General features: G+C 40.2%; 1 protein-coding gene across 1 annotated transcript; it reads left to right on the top strand.

Moving 5' to 3' along the window:
• Positions 1-2,225: 2,225 nt before the first annotated feature.
• hmgb1a (high mobility group box 1a) lies at positions 2,226-5,755 on the top strand. The gene is made up of 5 exons (XM_028420770.1): positions 2,226-2,355; positions 4,438-4,598; positions 4,683-4,828; positions 4,994-5,168; positions 5,260-5,755. Exons 2-5 carry the CDS (start codon positions 4,452-4,454, stop codon positions 5,410-5,412), a joined length of 621 nt encoding a protein of 206 aa, XP_028276571.1. The 5' UTR covers positions 2,226-2,355; positions 4,438-4,451; the 3' UTR covers positions 5,413-5,755.
• Positions 5,756-17,860: the final 12,105 nt, after the last annotated feature.

The raw sequence follows: 17,860 nt of genomic DNA, 5'->3' as shown, positions 1-17,860 counted from the left end.
TATATAAAAATAATTAATCATTAATAAGCATACATAATTGTGTTATTATCTACAGTAGGCATGTGGCTTTGTTTTGCAAATCATAAGAGACTGTGGACATTTTCTTATCCTGGCACCCCACCCCCCACTATCCCCATTTAAACACACAGACGAGCATTTAAAGTGAAATTACATTATTCACTTACCTCCACTTCCTGGATAATAAGCAAGTCATCAGAGGAAAGGCCTCTTTACAACATGAAATCCAAGTTTAGAATTTTTGGCCAGATGGAAAATGCAATAGAAGACTGTTTATTTCTCCCTTTTTTAACCTAGTGGTGGCGCTAGAGCTGAGGTCAGAGGGTCACAAATGTGCATTCTATTTTATTAAACAACTGAATCACAACAGCACATAGTTATGCACAATGTTGCTGTACTAGTGGTAATTCAGAACCCTTAGTAAGGTTCAATAATACAAGCTGAAAAACTGGGTCTACGGCAAGTTTTGTCTAAATAAGTTACAAGCCTAATGATCTCACTATATACATATACATAGTTTATAGGAGATACATACAAATAAATACATTCTAATATTTTCCTGGTGGTGGCACTATAATGAGATCATAGGGCAAACAAACTTTTCTAGATTTAAATTCATAACACACATGCAAATTTTATGTGCATTTCTGTTAGCTTGACACCTGACACAGTGACTAGCAGATAAGCCAAACTACCTAAAGCGACACAACAAAACAGTTTTGCAGTCATATTGATCTGATTGTAGATACACTTCAGAGTGAAATGCTGGAAAAACACCTATAGGCAAGGTATATAGTATAAAGCTGTATGTTTTGCATTGGTTCAATATTCTGAATAGATATATATATATAAATAAATATATGAAATATATGACATTTTCAAGTAAGGATATTATTAGTAACATTTTTTTATAATCTTGATCATAACAACTTGCAGTTATCCTAAACACATACAGACTGTGTTAAAGGTCTCATTGCTCTGTGCTCTTATCAGTTTGTATGACAGTATAATATGGCTGTGTACAGTCCCCCCCCATGTATGTATATTGTATTATAGGGCTGTAAAAATTACATTGCACAGCACAGTGTGCCCTTGTGTTGGGAGTGAAAGACCTATTAGTGTAAGCCTATCATACAGACTTGTAATATCAGGTACTTGCTAATACAGTAGTAATATGGCTTAGAATAAAAGCTACACCATAATATGTGACTGTAAAAACCTTCCAGTTTGTGTCAGTTTTCTTCCTTCTAACTGCTTTATTGAGTAGCTTTGCTATAAACTGGAGAGCTGGTCTTTGATCTCATTACAGGTCTGTCTTAATTAGTGATGAACACAATATTATCTTTCTATCTGTTGTTGTATATGAAAATGGACATCCTATAAACATCAAGCAAAACTCATACTGTGCATAGAAAATTAAATAGAAGACTAATCTGAAGTGACTTTTCTCCACTAATTGTATTATCATGCTTTGATATCTGTTGCTGCACTGTTACATTGATTTGAATGCAGACCCACAGTAACTAATAGCAGTGAATACAATGATGCCCACAGAGCTGTATTATCATTTATAGTTGTCAGAAAGAATGAGAAAACACTGTCTGGTACTGTTAGCAGGGCGACTTTATCTTAATTATGAGCTGAAACAAAAAGCACGGCTGATACACTTTACAAAAGATACAGCATTAAGTGAATTGATATTGTTTTCATGGTAATCATGAGCTAAAACCTATTAAAAATTCATATCCAGTGCGTAACTGTGACGTATAGGATGACTAATCGCATGGTGTGTGTTTTGCAGGTGAGCACGCGATGCTCACCTGGTGCTTTTTCAAAGGCAGAATTTGCAAATAAGCTCACGTGTATTGAAGAGAACGCACAATGGAGCCTGTTGATGAAGAGGGGAAAAAGCTCGTTCAACACGGCCGCACGACGTTTGACAGCCGCCCCGTCCACGGACTACAAGCGCTCCACGTTGTCTCATTCATTTAACTTGCCTACTGTACGCTGAGCTCAACGTAGTGAATTCAATACTATGGCAAACACACTACACTACTACCAGCTCCAGCATGCTCGGACAGAAATATTTTTGTATCCACGCGCCTCGGAAAACTACAGTGACGTTTCACAAAAGACAGCCAATAGGACCTCGTCTTCTATTAGGACAATGAAAAGCCTCCATCCAATCAGAGGAGCGCCAGACTGGGCGCTGCCCAATGGCGTGAGAGCCCCGCCGAGAGTAATGTTAGAGAGCTGAGGACTGAAGACACTGCGTATCGGCTGTGCTCCCTCATACACAGCCATTGCAGAGCATTGAGATCCAGCGATAGTCACTAGGTAAGTATCGCACACACGAACATTTAAGTGTCTGTAATGATGAAAATGGCGATAACAGTCAAAAATGTCTTACTTACGTGTTTGCTATGGTTGAATCTTTCGGCTTTTATTGCTTGCAATTTTTTTTTATTGCGGGGAAACGTTTTAAAAAACAACCAAAAAAAATAACCGGTAACACTAGATTACTACTGCCTGGGAGTGTGGACCAGACGCTCTGGGAAAAAAGAAGAAATAAAAATTAACCTTGACGAAATTCGACGAAAAACGTCGATTTTGTTAAAAAGGAATAATTTTGTATATTGGTGTTGTGTCGTTTTTACAAAATGGAGACGAATCAAGTGGTAGTTATCGCGTAAAAATTCAGGAATGTCTAGCGGACAACACGGTTAGCGACAATGGTAGAAGACTCACCGTTAGCAAGCCATTGGCATTGCAGTGCATTGCGAAGCTGAACGCCTGTCATGTGAAGACTGGAGGAGCGTGCGGGTCCGGATAGTAACATTAAAATTTATAAAAACCGAAGAAAAAGAAAGAGCGTCTCAAAATATACACAAGTGGGTGTTTGTTTGTCACAGTTCACCCGAGAAGACGGTGAAAAAATTACCTCACGATCTGCGCTTTACTGTAATGGCTGACTGTATTCGCATAGGAAACAAGGCAGCGAGGCAAATGGGAAGCCAGTGACAGAGGCGCAGTTCGGTTCAACTTTTTCTAACCGTGTTTTCTTGAGAAACAAACTTGTAACTATAAGATGTAACGACGGCAAAAGAAAGTTCAATCTTTCCCGATTCGAACGGCACCAGTAGGATTTTTTTCCGATGCTCGTAAAGGCTTTAAATCGGGTCTTGAAATGAAGTGGTCGCCGCGGTCGCTCTGCCCTCTATTGCATGCAGTGCAATGGCTGTGCGTTGACACAAAGAGAAGGAGCCATATTCTCCATGTTAGTGGATGAAGACGAGCGGCCATTAGGAGCTCATAGAAACCAAGTCAGTAGCACAGCCCGCTCATAGACACAGTACAGACCCAATGTATTACTATACAAGGCGGCTAGTGCAATAGGAATCAATCGGGGAAATATTTTGTCAAGATCGCCGACTTTCTGGACATATTTGTCTTGTTGCAAAGCGAACTGGGAGGCGGGAGGAGACATTTGAGGGGGACTTTCTTTCATGAAGAAGGCATTCTCACAAAATGGAAGAAGAAATATTGCCGTCGTTGTTGACCTCCTTTTCCTCAACGAGAGCCTATGCGCCATTACTACTTCGGTCGACGCAGCTTACTTGGGAGTTACAGTAGCATATAATAGGAAAATGTAAAGCGGAAAAATAGCAGTTTTTAATATTTTTGCGAATCACGTGAAATTTTTACCACGTTAAGAGAAAATAAAGACAAACATGAAATGAGTGCTAAATGACATCGGTTTGCAGTTTTAACTGTTTTATTTCCAATAAAATGTTTAATTTTATGCAATTTGTGTCTTTTTGTCTCAAAGTTGTTTTTTGAATAAAAACATGAACACAAATGAAACGGGGGTTTCCAGATGAGCTGTTTTTATTGCTAATGAGTTATTTTTTGTCAAAAACATCAATTTTTAATTTTAGTTTTATATTATATAGTTAAACCCAGGAAACTTTTGCAGCACATTAGAACAGATTTTGTTCCAAAAGAAAACATTTATTAATGTTGTTTTGGTGTAATTTCATTCTTTAATCTGCAGTGATGCGTTCAGTGGGTTTAAACCACCATAATGAGAGCTGACCACAGGCCATTGAGTTTTATGTAAAGGCCACAGTACAGATTGCATCAATAAATAAAAAGTCATCTTAATTCTAGGCAGTTTTATTTTAGCAGACTGTATTGACAGGTCTGGTTAACAGTTTGACAGCAGCAGGGCTGACTTAAATAAAGCTACCAGTAGGAGGGGTCAATGAAGGGAAGTAGGTGTTATCTTAATTTTGTAGTAGAGGAGGTTAGAAGGTGGGCATCAAAAACCAACACATATTATTCCAGTTACATGATTTAAATGTAGAAATTAACTACTTTAATTATATTTTAATAGTTAATCTTTACTTTTGTTTTTAGATATTGCTGTCAGGATGGGGAAGGATCCAACCAAGCCGAGGGGGAAGATGTCCTCCTATGCTTATTTTGTCCAGACCTGTCGGGAGGAGCACAAGAAGAAACACCCGGATGCTTCGGTGAACTTTGCCGAGTTCTCCAAGAAGTGCTCTGAGCGGTGGAAGGTAGTTACTGGCACGCTGCATGCGCTATAAGTAGGGTACCGCAGCATCATTACAAAGTTATTCAGCTTATTTCTGTGTTTTCAGACAATGTCTGCCAAGGAGAAGGGCAAATTTGAGGACCTGGCCAGGCAGGACAAGGCGCGTTATGAGAGGGAGATGATGAACTACGTTCCACCCAAGGGCAAGAAGAAGAAGAAGTTCAAGGACCCTAATGCCCCCAAGAGACCCCCGTAAGTACTGCAAGCCCACACTTTGTGGCATCAGGGGGAAAAAAAAACTCTTAAGAACAAAACAGATATGAATCATGCACATCTGACTTGCCAAACAAAATGAAGCGTGTTAATTGTTGTAAATGACAAGCTTAATTTTGTTCTCCTTGTTTTTCTCCCCTTCAGATCTGCCTTCTTCATCTTCTGCTCAGAGTTTCGCCCTAAGGTGAAAGGTGAGAGCCCTGGCCTGTCCATTGGAGATGTTGCCAAGAGGCTGGGCGAGATGTGGAACAGCACCTCTGGAGAGGACAAGCAGCCCTATGAGAAGAAGGCTGCTAAACTGAAGGAGAAATATGAGAAGGTAAAGAAAACAGCGGTGGATGCTATGTGAGCTTTAAATGGTTGGGTTTGGGGCTTCGGTTCAACATGTTTTCATTCCTCCTCCTTCGCAGGACGTTGCAGCATATCGTGCTAAGGGCAAAACAGGTGGCGGAGCACCAGCAAAAGCTCCTGCCAAGGCAGAGAAAAAGGTAGACGATGATGATGACGAGGATGAAGATGATGATGAGGAGGAGGAAGACGATGATGAGGATGATGATGAGTAGTCATATATAGTGGTCATTTTTTTCTTGTTTATAAAGCATTTAACCCCCTTGTACACACTTCACTTACTGAAAGAAAATACCTTAGATCCAAGGGGTAAAAAAAAACAACAAAAAAGGCTGTGTATATCAGTTGTTTTTATGCTGTACAGTTTTTTTCTCCTTTTTGTATAGTTAACACTACACATGTATCGTGTCTGTATCCTTCTGCCAGTCTTATTTTCTTTCCGGTGGTAGATCCTAGACCACTATCCTGCCTGGTACAGTGTAAAGGGGTGGGCTTACTATATTTACCTTTAGCCTAGAGGTGCACAGCACATAAAAAAATAAATAAGCCTGAGTTAGATCTGAGTGTTTTCTTTTCTTTTTTTTTTTTTTTTACCTGTGTGTTTTTATTTTAAATGACATGTTATCAAAGTTGACGTATCACAATTGTTTTACTGATCTTTATGTACCACTGTAATGGCAAAATAAGAAAAAAAAAGCCTTGTTTATTGTTGAAAATTAAATTTGCTTCTGATGTCAATAAACATTTTTTAATAAATTGGTCGTGCTTTCTGTTTAAACGTTTACGTTGGCAGGGACAGTTCACCCTAAAGTTGTACATTCGTCATTGCGGTTGAGTGTCGTTTGATAGAAAACAGTATGAGGAACAAGGTGTGAGGTGTTTTTTGTGGAAGCAGGTCAGAATTTCTGTGTACAAGTTTTATTATTTCGGGCACCTCAAACCAAGTTGACATCTAGTCCCACCATGTTTTATCTCCAATTCTCAACAACTGTCACCAAAACAGTACAAATAAAGAGGTACTCTTGGCTACAGGATGTAAATATGCTGTCATTGAGACAGATGATTCTCTCTTCCACTAGGTGGAAAATAAGTCAAAATCAGCATGATAACATGGATATATGTTGTGTAAAGGCTTATTCATTTATCGGTTTAGAGGGTGAGGCTTCTGCATCAACTTGCATCTCTGTAATGAAACACTGACTTGATGTTATGATGCCCGGAGACAATTAAATAGAGCTGCAGAACATCTTAGGACCAAGGCCTTGATAAGCTTTTCCTCTGAAGTGTGACTCATCACTACAACTGTTTATGTATCCTGTGTGTTTTAGCCTGTTGTGGCAGCGTGCAAACACGCTGTGTAGTCATGCTTCTTTGCCACAGTGGCGGTGGAAGACTGAAAGTTGTGGCATTATTGCCTGCTCTGCATGCCAACGTGCATCACTGCCTCTTCTTGTTTTATTTAGATACAGCTGCTTCATCTCTCTCACGTACTACTCTCTAGGTCCCATCCTGGGTGAAAAAAAGACCATTTATATAAGAAGGATTATGTGCTTTGAAAACCCAGTGACATAAGAATATGGCTGGTGTGTACAAACCGCCACAGCCACACATACACACACAAACACATTTCCACCCATGGGAGAGAGAGCTAACTGAGACAGAAGGGGGTTGCCAAGTTGTAGCAGCGGCTCTGATCTGTGGTGTAAATTACAATATCAGTCATATATCTGCACTCAGAGCAGAGACAGCACAGCCTTGGCCTACTGGGTGGTACATATCAAGCAGGCTGGAGGACAGGCAGGCACAGGGGCAGCAGCTGACCTCTGCACTGCTCTGATAAAGCCTAGCCTGTCCCTGAAGGTGACACGGCCTCCTGCAATCCATGTATGAAGACAGCCATACTGAAATCCCCCAGCTTTGGGTCTTATGATTGCGCTCTCTATTTTGTTATTGTTCCCTAAAATTAGAAAGGAAGCTACATTTACTAAGCTGTAAGAGTAAAGAAATGCTGACTGTTCAAAGGCTGTACGGGCACAGATTGTTCCTTTCATGGTGCTGAGTGGCGGTCAGAGGGGGAAACTATGCTGAAACAGTTGCAGTGCCTCGTGGCTGCTCTCAGCTGTTGATCAGTTTCTGTGTGGGCCTTTTCCAGGCCAGAAGTGCGCATACAGTGTAGCAGGCTTTGGCCAACACAGCGCCACTGGTGGATAATCCCAGCCAACCCAGTGCAGGCTGAGCTCAATCAGCTGGTCTCTGGCGACACCTAGTGGGATGAGATCAGAAGCCTTCATCATGTGTGTGTTGTGTGTGTACACATATGCTCTGTTAATAATGTCTACTGCTGCCTTCGTTGACCTTTTTAGTGTCAGACATTTAATTTAAAGACATCCTGCCTGATTTCAGTTTTTAATGTTTTACTGTTCTTACTTATACAATACTTATTTTAGAGGTCACTGCACATTCGTTTGAGTGAAGTATAGTCAGCTCATTTGTTGAATGTCTTCAGTTTAAACTGAAAATAAAATGTATTAATTTTGTTGATTTGTTGGTTGTATTAAGGTTGTTTGTTTCATTTTGTATTATTTTATTTGCTTTGTATTGTTGTCTATTTATCAGTTTCTTTCCCACACCATGGCGTTTTTCCACTGATCTTTACGTCGAGGATGCTCTATGAGTCTGTGGTGGCCAGTGCCATCATGTATGCTGTTGTCTGCTGGGGCAGCAGTCTGAGGGTGAGGGACATAAACAGACTCAAGAGAATCATCAGGAAGGCCGGCCATGTTGTGGGAGAGGACCTGGACTCTCTGACAGAGGATGTTGTCCAAAATAAAGACTGTACTGGACTGTCCCTCTCACCCGCTCCACAACGTTCCGAGCTACAGGAGCTTGTTCAGCAACAGACTCCGACTCCCACGATGCACCACTGAGAGACACAGGAAGTCATTCCTGCCTGTCTTCTGAACTGTCAGAGTCACTCAGACACTGTACATTCATGTTTATGCTCTTCACTATGTAAAGGTTTTTATACAATAGTAAATATGTTCTTCTTTAGATACAACTCAGGGATTTAAATGCTACCTAGGTATTTAGATATTTATTCTATATTTCAATTTCATCGGGGATAAATAAAGGAATTCTGATTCTGATTCTGATCATAATTGTCGCTGCCTGTACAACCTGTTATTAGGGTCCGAGCACGAAACGTGTGAGAACCCTATTGTAATGTAAGGAGTTGATGAATAGCAAAATGTTTTCCTTTTCTCATCAAGTAATATCAAGAATTTCGAAACAATAGTGCTGCTCGAGTACAATAATACAAGTTTTCAAAAATGTGGTAGTCCATAATGTGCTCATGTTTCTCTCTCTATGTAAAGGATGTAAACCTGATCCTCCACCTCTAATTCACTCTCTCAGTGCCATTCACTCTCATGCAGGACTGGAGACAGGCATGTGTTTCAGTTTTATGAAATCCACCTGTATATACAGTATATATATATTGAGATTTATCACTCAGAGATCTTAATATATATAATAATATATATAATAATCTTTTGCAAAGCACCATTAATTCAACAGACCTGTTCCTTTCAATGTGTCCCTCATGTTCCTGTGTGCAAAAAAATCACTTTGATCACTTTACACTCTGATGTCGATCCACACCTGATAACCATCATGTCTCCTCAAAACTCAATCTGTTCTCACAGCGCAGCCAAAGAAGCTGCAGCCAGCATGAACAGCACACAGTGACTGTGCACACTTTGCGTTTGTGTGTTCACTGAAGTGTGCATATCAAAGCTCTGCAGAAGACTGGCAGAATGGTTTGATTAATTGTTCTCTCTCTCTCTCTCTCTCTCTCTCTGGATAAGACACAAGACATCCCATAGGACTCTGATTCGAATTTTTCTCTCTTAGAGTAGGTCCTGCTTTGATTGATGTGGCTCATAAAATACATGCATATCTTAGAGTGTGTTAAAATAAACGAAGAGAGAAAAAGGCACGTGGGGAATGTGTGCAGATATGTCGTCCAATATGACAGACTGCAGCTGATGTAGTCTCCTCATCCTTCTCATTCCATTATATGATGGTGGGTGCTTCACTCTACAGGAAGGACGGTTAAAATATTCCTCAGCATAACCCTTGTATTCAGTCCCTCCCTCTTTCTGCTAGATTCTATTTTTGTTATTTAACTTTCCACAGACTTAAGAGCAATGCATGGGGAAATGCTTAGACTGTATGCTGAGCTGCTGAGAATGATTCTGCAGCATCACGTCACTCAGACTATCTCCTTTCCATAAACCCTGACCTCCACTGGGTGGCACTATTGCAAAGGACGACACATTCACATTCCTTCTGTTACTTCCTCAATAGACACATTAGGAGGAAATACAGCTCTGTGTGCTTTTATTTCTTCAAACATGCATGTTGCTTCACATTAATGACAAATAATCATTTATTTTTAACCTCTGAAGTGCCTCAACAACAACAACAAACATGTTGATGAAGATTCTCAGTCATCCAGGTCATAATACGTAGCTTCAATCTTCTCTACGTAAACAACAACAAACCCAACTGTAATGAAGTGCTCCTCTTAAAACACTTGTGGTGTATTTTTGAACGCATTTTTTGTAAATTATTTTACATGATTGATGCACAAAAGCACCAATAATGGATTTATACTGCAAAATGTAAACTTTCAGTAAACTTAGGGTATATTTTCTGTTTAATTTTCTCAGCTTCAGAAGAACATCCTAGCAGGGTGAACACCTTGTTTATGTGCACATTATGCTTGTCTGTGTCTGTGCCAACACGGCGGTAGAACGTGATTTTGCGTGTTCTGCATTTATAAAGTGGGAAATGTGTTGCAAACAGTGGTGTAGGTGGTGACAAATGCTGAGTTCTTGTGAAATCACATTTGTCATCCTGCACACTGGTTGTATCGCATGAATCATCTGGCACGTCTTTACCCAATGTGTGTGTGTGTGTTGAGCCTTTTTGTATAAGACAGTATCAGTGTTTTGGCAGTGAATGTATAAGTGAAATATGACTGGGTGTGTTTCTATGTATCTTTGGCAACCAATCTGGGATGATGATGATGATGAGGAGCTTCACAGACGAAGTCAGGCTGAGACAAATGGATGAACAGATGACTGACTGAATCCACAGAGATTTTCAGCTCGGTCTGAGTTGTTTTGATGATGATGGCCACCAAAATCAGACACACAGATAATAATTAACTGGTTTCTAAACCCGGCTTTTGTTACTCAGTGGTTGTTTCCAAGTTTCCTGATAATTTATGGATTGTTGGAATCAAAACAAATGGTCAAACCGTACAGGTCAATCTTGTGTGTGTGCTAGCATTTCAGCTAAGTAGGTGGCTCTCATAGCGGCCAGCAAGTGTTTAAACAAAAACAACTTTTACATTTCAGCCTAAAATGACTCATTTGATGAACTCAATTAAATTGTGGGCAGGAACCAACAATTGCTTTTCAATTATGTACCAGGAATAGCACAGATAAAAACATACAACAGTGATTGTTTATTCCTTTAGATGATGATAAACACATTGACTAGACTGATGGGATTACTATGATGAGTGGTGGTGGTGGTAGGAGAGAGAGAGAGAGAGAGAGCATTCCTCCATCAGTCTTCTGCTTCACAGTTGAAACTGAAATGTCAACAGTGTTATCAGTAATACTTGCAGACGAGATGACATCAACAGAGAACAGGGGAATTCATTCATATATAATATTAAAATGAATGAGTAAAAAGCACAAACAAGTAAAGGCTTTGGCGTGTTGCTGCCTCCTTCTGTGGAGTAGAAAAAGACTGATAGTCCATCACATCAACACGTTAGGGCTTTGATTTACACTGATCACACTGTGAGCACACAGCTAATATAAAAATATTCCCCCTCTGGGAATTGCAAATGAGGCATTACTGCTGCTAAGTGTTTAAAACTAAATAATTAGACGAATGACCCGTCTCTGTGGCTTTACACATTAAACCAACCGTCAGAGGGAACACTCATCATCATCATCATCTCAATACAGCTTTGGAAATCCAAGTAAGCAGGTAGGTTGTGGATTGTGATGATAGCAACATGTCAGACTTTGACTCAGGAATCTGAGGTTCAACTCCCCCAGACACTGCACTGGTGTTTAGTTTCATTTTGAGGACTCCATATTTGCCTTGCAGCCTGAGTTTCTGCTATTTTTGTCTTTTTAGTTTTGCCTAAAATGAAACCTTGTGAGCTGAGAGAAAGTTTAAGGATCTAGGTGTTCTCACATAATCAAATATCACAAGTAAATATGTGCCAGTGGGTCACATTATCCGACTCTTTTAATGAATGTCTCCTGTGTGTGGGATTAGAATGCAATTTCAGCACATTCATTAATGGAATGGCTAAAATCATCATACTGATTAAAATTTACAACTTGATTGAATATTAGTTAAAATCCAAAATTATTTTGGGGGCACTGTTAATATTCACATATAGTGCCTTTCTCTCTAGAGGGGCCACAGCTAAAGTTAAATGTATTTGGCACACTGGTGTGTATTGGTGTAGTGTCCCCCCCCCCCCCCCCCCCCCCCCCCCCCCCTCCTGTTTGCACTGTTATAGTCCAGGTTTGTATCTTCAACTAATTTACAGCATCTTCCTGCTCCTCCTTTTTATCTCTCATTAGCAGTAATATCATTAGGTCAAACTAAAATACAATAGTTTCCTTTAAGTCATAATTTTAGGCCGTTGGTGCCTAATCAAGTTTGTGTGTATTTGTGTTTGTGTGTGTGTTATGGCTCATCCTCCTTTGACTTTATGCCAGTGGATTTCTGTTGATGGAAACCAAAGCAGGAAGTGAGGCGCCGGCAGCAGACGCATTAACCTTCTCAACAGAGAACAGACTGTCTCATTGAAGGGGATTGTGAATGTTTTTTTTTGTGGTGCTGCTGTTGTATTGTGTATTCGATTAGAAAATCTAATGTCAAACCTAAATCACAGGTGTGTCCACGGTCAGTGTACTTTGTGGCCATTTGATTTCTGCGGTGAAGTCAAAAACCGGAAAACGTTTCCCGTTTTTCGTTTTAATGTCGCCAATAAAGATAATGGTGCCATTTTTCATTACTGATCTTGCTGTCGGTCTTTTTTATATGACTAGACAGCTTGCTGGGAGCTTAATCTTGTTCCATACCCCACGAGAACAGAGAAATTTGTTCACACTGTCTGATTTTTTTCAATGAAATCACCACTGAATGAAAGCAGAAGTTCACTATAACCTTGTAACCTCACGCCTCATGTTCTCGTCACTGACTCTTGGTGAGTCAGACTCGGATTGGTTTTGGTTTTAGCTTGACAAAGCTCACAAAAACAAGTGACCACCTGAAAAACAATAGCTGCTTGAAGGCTAAGCCCTATACAAAGAATGACACATAATCTTATTTGTTCTTTAGAGTCACACTAAACGAAGGGCGAATGAAGCAGATTACATGATCCTTTATTTTTGTAACATAATCTACTTTTGTGTTGTATCATCACATTGTTATGTGACCAAAAGGATCCCCGAGGAGGGGAAACTGTCAAGTGTGTTTTTGTTCTGATCTACAGCTCATCTGATCACTGCTGTTTTGTGCCATGATGCCATGATTTAAACACTGCTGATAACCCTTTGTGTTAATACCTGCCTAGTCACCATGACAGAAAGAGAAAAAGAAGAGGAGGAGGAGGGAGAGGAGAAGGTGGAGACTGGCACAGGTACATGGAAGCTGGCACACACTCTGTGTTCTGCTCTGAAACCACAGGCATGTGTGGCCACACCCTGGTGCAGCCTGTGTGTGTGTGTGTGTGCTAATATTACCTGACAGTAACTACTGGAGTAAGGTGAGCTAAGGCAAAATCACCAGAATAGAAACTGTGATTACGACAAAGTGCAGCAGGCAGCAGGCAGGCAGTGGCTGTTAAAGGCTTGAAAGTGTTTCTGTCATTTTGTTGTTTTGGTGTTTCTCTGGTGTCTGCTTTAAAAATCAGGCTGTAAACATGTTTACAAAAAGCTGGACATTTTTAACACTAATGTCATTGAGGATGTCTAACCTAAAGGTGCAGCTGCAGTGTTTGGCATCTTTACATCAGACATCCAGACGCACACAGTGCTGCATGAACGTCTGGGAACCCTGTAGAATTTTCTATATTTCTACATAAATATGACATCAGCGGATTTATATGAAACAGAAATATCATCCTGGTTTAGATGCAGTAAAACAGGCCCAAACCATGATACTACCACCACCATGTTGAACAGATGAGATTCAGGTATGAGGTTCATACTAGAATATAGACTCCTTCTTATAATCTTCTTAATAGACTACTCATTTAAGTCGAATAATTCTTTTCTGGTCTCATCTGTCCACATAATTATTTCCCAGCAGCCCTCTCGTTTGTCCATATAAGACAGGCAGCAGTGTTCTTTATGGACAGCAGTGTCTTTCTCCACCTGATGATGATTCATGAACCTTAACATTAGGAAATGCGAGAGGGCTTTAGCTGCTTAGAGGTTACCCTAATCTTGTTGCCTATTACATAACTTGTTTTTGAAGAAATCTTTGTTGGTAGACCTCTCCTGGGGAGGGTAACAAACTGAAATGTTTCTGTTTCATTTGTTTGATTGGATTCTCTTTTCCTGCTTTCGGGACTTGAGTGCAAGACGGATGATGTATTGGGTCATATTTATGCAGAAAGATAGACATTTCTAAAAGCTTTACAAACTTCCAAGCAGCACTCAAGGTTTTAGTGTGTTGGATGTTGCACATAATCACTGTGTGAGTGAGGGCTTGTTAGATGAACAGGCTGAGCAGACAAAGAGAGACAAAGTGAAAATCCAGTTAAGGCAGACTGAACAGAATCTCTCCGGGACTGTGTTGTATTCACACAAACAGTGACACATTAAATGCTAAATAACTCCCACTCACAGGTAAACAGAGCAGATAAGAGCCTCAAATCCCCGTGGCAGGCGGACGCAGATAGAAAATACAAGCTCTGAGCTTGTACTTTGTTCCCTTCTGTGGCGGACAGATGGCAAAAACGTGAGATGATGACAAATATTTTTCACAGCCAAAGGAAGGTGGGTTTTGACTGTGACGAACGTGCTGTTCATGTGTATCAGAAACCACCAACTGCACTCGACACTGACTCAAAACACAAACACTTAAATGGTGTAATCACAAACACAACTTGTATCTCGGATTTAACCTCCACCAAAAAGGTCTGCCAGGGGGATCTTGGGACAAATCCCTGTGTAGATTTACTGCTGAGTGTGTTAGACAGGTGGGCAGATTAGAGGAGCACCCGCCTCCCCCTGATCCCCACAACAACAGTTAGTTGGAGATAAGCTCAGGCTTAGGGTGTCTCCCGGTAAGTCTGAGCCAAATCCAACTCAGGTTTAGACTATCGCTTTTGAGAGGGACCTGATCCAGTGTAATAAAGGCAGCTCTTTGTGGATTGGCGACATTATGCTGGAGCTGTCAGTCAAAGAAAAGAATGGGTTCATAAGACTTGTTTGTGTCAGACAGGAGAAATCCATTCAATAAATGGATCTCATGGATGGATGATTTAGTGTCTCTATATAAAGTTGTTTGAAGGGATTTGTTACATTCATGCTTCTGCCAAACATGTCCACACAATACAGACGAGGTCCATCAGGGAAATGTCTCTGTATTCTAAGAAGAATGGAGCAAACATAGCCGTCAATGACAACAACAAATAAGTCTAGGGTTTGGGGAAAAAAAGAGAAGTCTGAGAGAGAAAAGAATGGTTATGAACCCTGAAATTACTGACTAATGTGCTGGAAAAGGAATACAGACATGTCGTCACCATTTGTGTAATTTATCTCACTGCCAGTAGGGGGAGACAAGAGTTTCACACAGTAGCTTTAACAGAAAAGTTGCAAATTAAATGTCACTGGCTGCCATTGTATTGTTTTGTACTTGTTCATATTTTGGGTGACCTTTCAAAATAAAACAACCTGCATTCTTTTCACAAATCAAACCAGGTACTGAGACGATAGACAAATAACTGCTCACACCTCGAAAAGTCAAACTGGATTGCTCTCTCAGTATGAAGGTGCGAAGCGTCACACTGAGTATTGTGTTGCGTCGATGGCTCCCCAGCAATACCCTTTGCGCCACAGTCTCTAAAAAAAAGTCTACTCCAGGGTCTAAGAATAGCTGCTGACACACGGTGCATGTTAATAATCTGTGGGTAGCATGGGGAGGCAGCAGAAGCTAGTAGTGGCATATCCAAGTGCTGCTATGCTCAGTCAGTATTTATACATGCAACAGTGTGTCGTGCATGCAAAGCCAAAAAACAACAACTGTTGTGTAGTGACACTGAAAACAGAAAAAGAGTTCTCTGACTCAGATCCTGCCCTCTGACATTTAAAACAAACATAAAGAGGTTTTCATGACCATGTATAAATATGTACATTATGTCTGTGTGTGGCCTGAACAAGTCAGCAGCAGGTGCTCAGATGAAAAGCACAGTCGAGACGCCCAGAGAGTTACAGAGCTGTATTGTCTTTACGCTAAATGTAACATTTATATTTGATCAGCAGACCTTAAAGACAGGAACCAAGGGACTGTAAAGGTGACCCGAGGGTTCATATTGCACAGACCTGCACTGTCAAACAAGTACAGACAAGTGCTGAGGAGGGAAACACACACACACACACTAAGGCTCTGAACATACACACACAAGCTTGTGTTTATTTGATGTACATTCTGATTGGGAAATATGAGCAATCCAGCATGTCAGATAATGCTACACATGCATTTATGGTTCAATGTGATGTCAGGCTCAGGCATGTACTGATTTAATGGTGTGTGTGTGTATACTTTATGGCTGAGTTGTGTTTGAACTCATCTTGATGCGCTGTCTGTGTTTATCCTGTCAGATAAGTAACAGACTTTTTAAGTTTCCATCACACTTGAACATGATTTTCTCAAATAGAGTAACTCCAATATACAAAACTCTGCTTCAGCAGACAAAAAAAAACATTTTTTCCTCTTCAGGTGGAATATTTGACCGAGGAAAGATTGGTTTCTATTTATAGATTTGTGCGCTACACAACATGCTTTTCAGTACCATTATGCCTCCTACAACATGCATCAGTATATACAGTATGTTCTGCAGGGAGAAGACGTTAGCGAGGTGGATGGATTGAACAGCTGCTTGTTTTTGTTTTTTGTTTGTTTTTCATGCCAGGCTGCTCACCATGGTCACACAATTATCAGTCAATTAAAAATACCCAAGAAATTAATTAATAATAACAGTAATCCTTAGTCAATGTTCCACTTTGCTCACTGGGTGAAATTCAAAAACTGACCTTAATTTTGAAAAACCCATTCAACAAAATCACTTTCACACCTCACTGTGTTTGTACAGGCATGATTATGCTTTTATGTGGTGTGTGTGTGTGTGTGTGTGTGTGTCAGACACACACAACTACCCCATTTTCACTCTCCCTTTATGGTGGGGAGATTAGGTAGTTAATCCAGTAGATCTCAGAAAAAAAGCCTCTCTTGATGCCACAATGGATTTCACTCAGTCTACCAGAGAGAGGACAGACCTGCTGCCGATACGCATCTCGACCTCTGACAGAAACAGCCAGGCCACACACACACACACACACAGGAACAAACACCACCTCACCAAGGACAGGAGATTATATTACATATGTATTAGATGCCTGCCATAAATAACCTCACAACTATATTGAACTAACATTACAAAACACACAGTTTACGATCCCTTTGTGTGCTACTTTATTCAATATATATGATGGTAATTGAATGTCAAATAGCATTATTTTGCTGAGACTATTTCAGATCTGGAAGACATTCTTCACTCTGTGACAGCACACACATAGTCCAGGATGCTGATTTGCTAATTTATTGATTAAGTCATTAAAGTAGGATGAACATCCTTGTTGTCTCGTCTCATCCTCACTAATAGACTAAATGTCATTGTGCTATTCAGCAGCCAAGTCTGACCTTTGACCTTCCCTGCGGTGACAGACAGCGAAGATTTTCTGCCTTTGCTGTTGCTGAGTGCGGTTGTGTCATATCCTGCTGTGCTGTTAAAAGCTTAGAAATTAACAGAGATTGCTTACAGCAATCAAAAGTTTAACCAGTGTCTTGTTGAGGAAGTTGTATAAACATTAACAGCAGTGTGTCAGAGATCAAATTGGATGAATTTCCAAGTAATGTCCAATTGTTTATACACACACCCTCTTCTCCTCTGTGAATCCTTTACCATCCCTCTTATTTCAACACTCACTTCCCTGTTCCACCCTAGAACCTGGGGACCTCCGCCATGTTATTAAAAGGTACTGCGTCAAGTAGCAGAACGAAAACATTAAACCCGGATATAGAGTAAGTTTTACTTCAAAATAAAATACACTCCCAGTGTATCTGTAGTGCACATGTACATTAAACTTCTCATACTTCTTTAATTAAATACAGTCAACCAGTGTAATAAAATCTATTATTTTCTATTTTGAGGAGTCCTTTAGTAAACAAAAGATTTGAGATAGCTGACATCCAAATAATTCTTCAAACAATCATAAAGCGATTAAAATTCCACAAATATACACTGCATTAATCTTACCTCCAATATAA

This window comes from Parambassis ranga, chromosome 14 (assembly GCF_900634625.1).
Source record: "Parambassis ranga chromosome 14, fParRan2.1, whole genome shotgun sequence".
Classification (NCBI taxonomy): domain Eukaryota; kingdom Metazoa; phylum Chordata; class Actinopteri; family Ambassidae; genus Parambassis; species Parambassis ranga.
Note: the sequence above shows the minus strand (reverse complement) of the source record. Positions and strands in the feature narration are given on the sequence as shown.

Coding starts and splice junctions, on each gene's coding strand:
- hmgb1a (XM_028420770.1), top strand. CDS start 4,452: ATGGGGAAGGATCCAACCAAGCCGAGGGGGAAGATGTCCTCCTATGCT. Junction 4,599..4,682: donor AGTGCTCTGAGCGGTGGAAG/GTAGTTACTGGC, acceptor CTGTGTTTTCAG/ACAATGTCTGCCAAGGAGAA. Junction 4,829..4,993: donor AATGCCCCCAAGAGACCCCC/GTAAGTACTGCA, acceptor TCTCCCCTTCAG/ATCTGCCTTCTTCATCTTCT.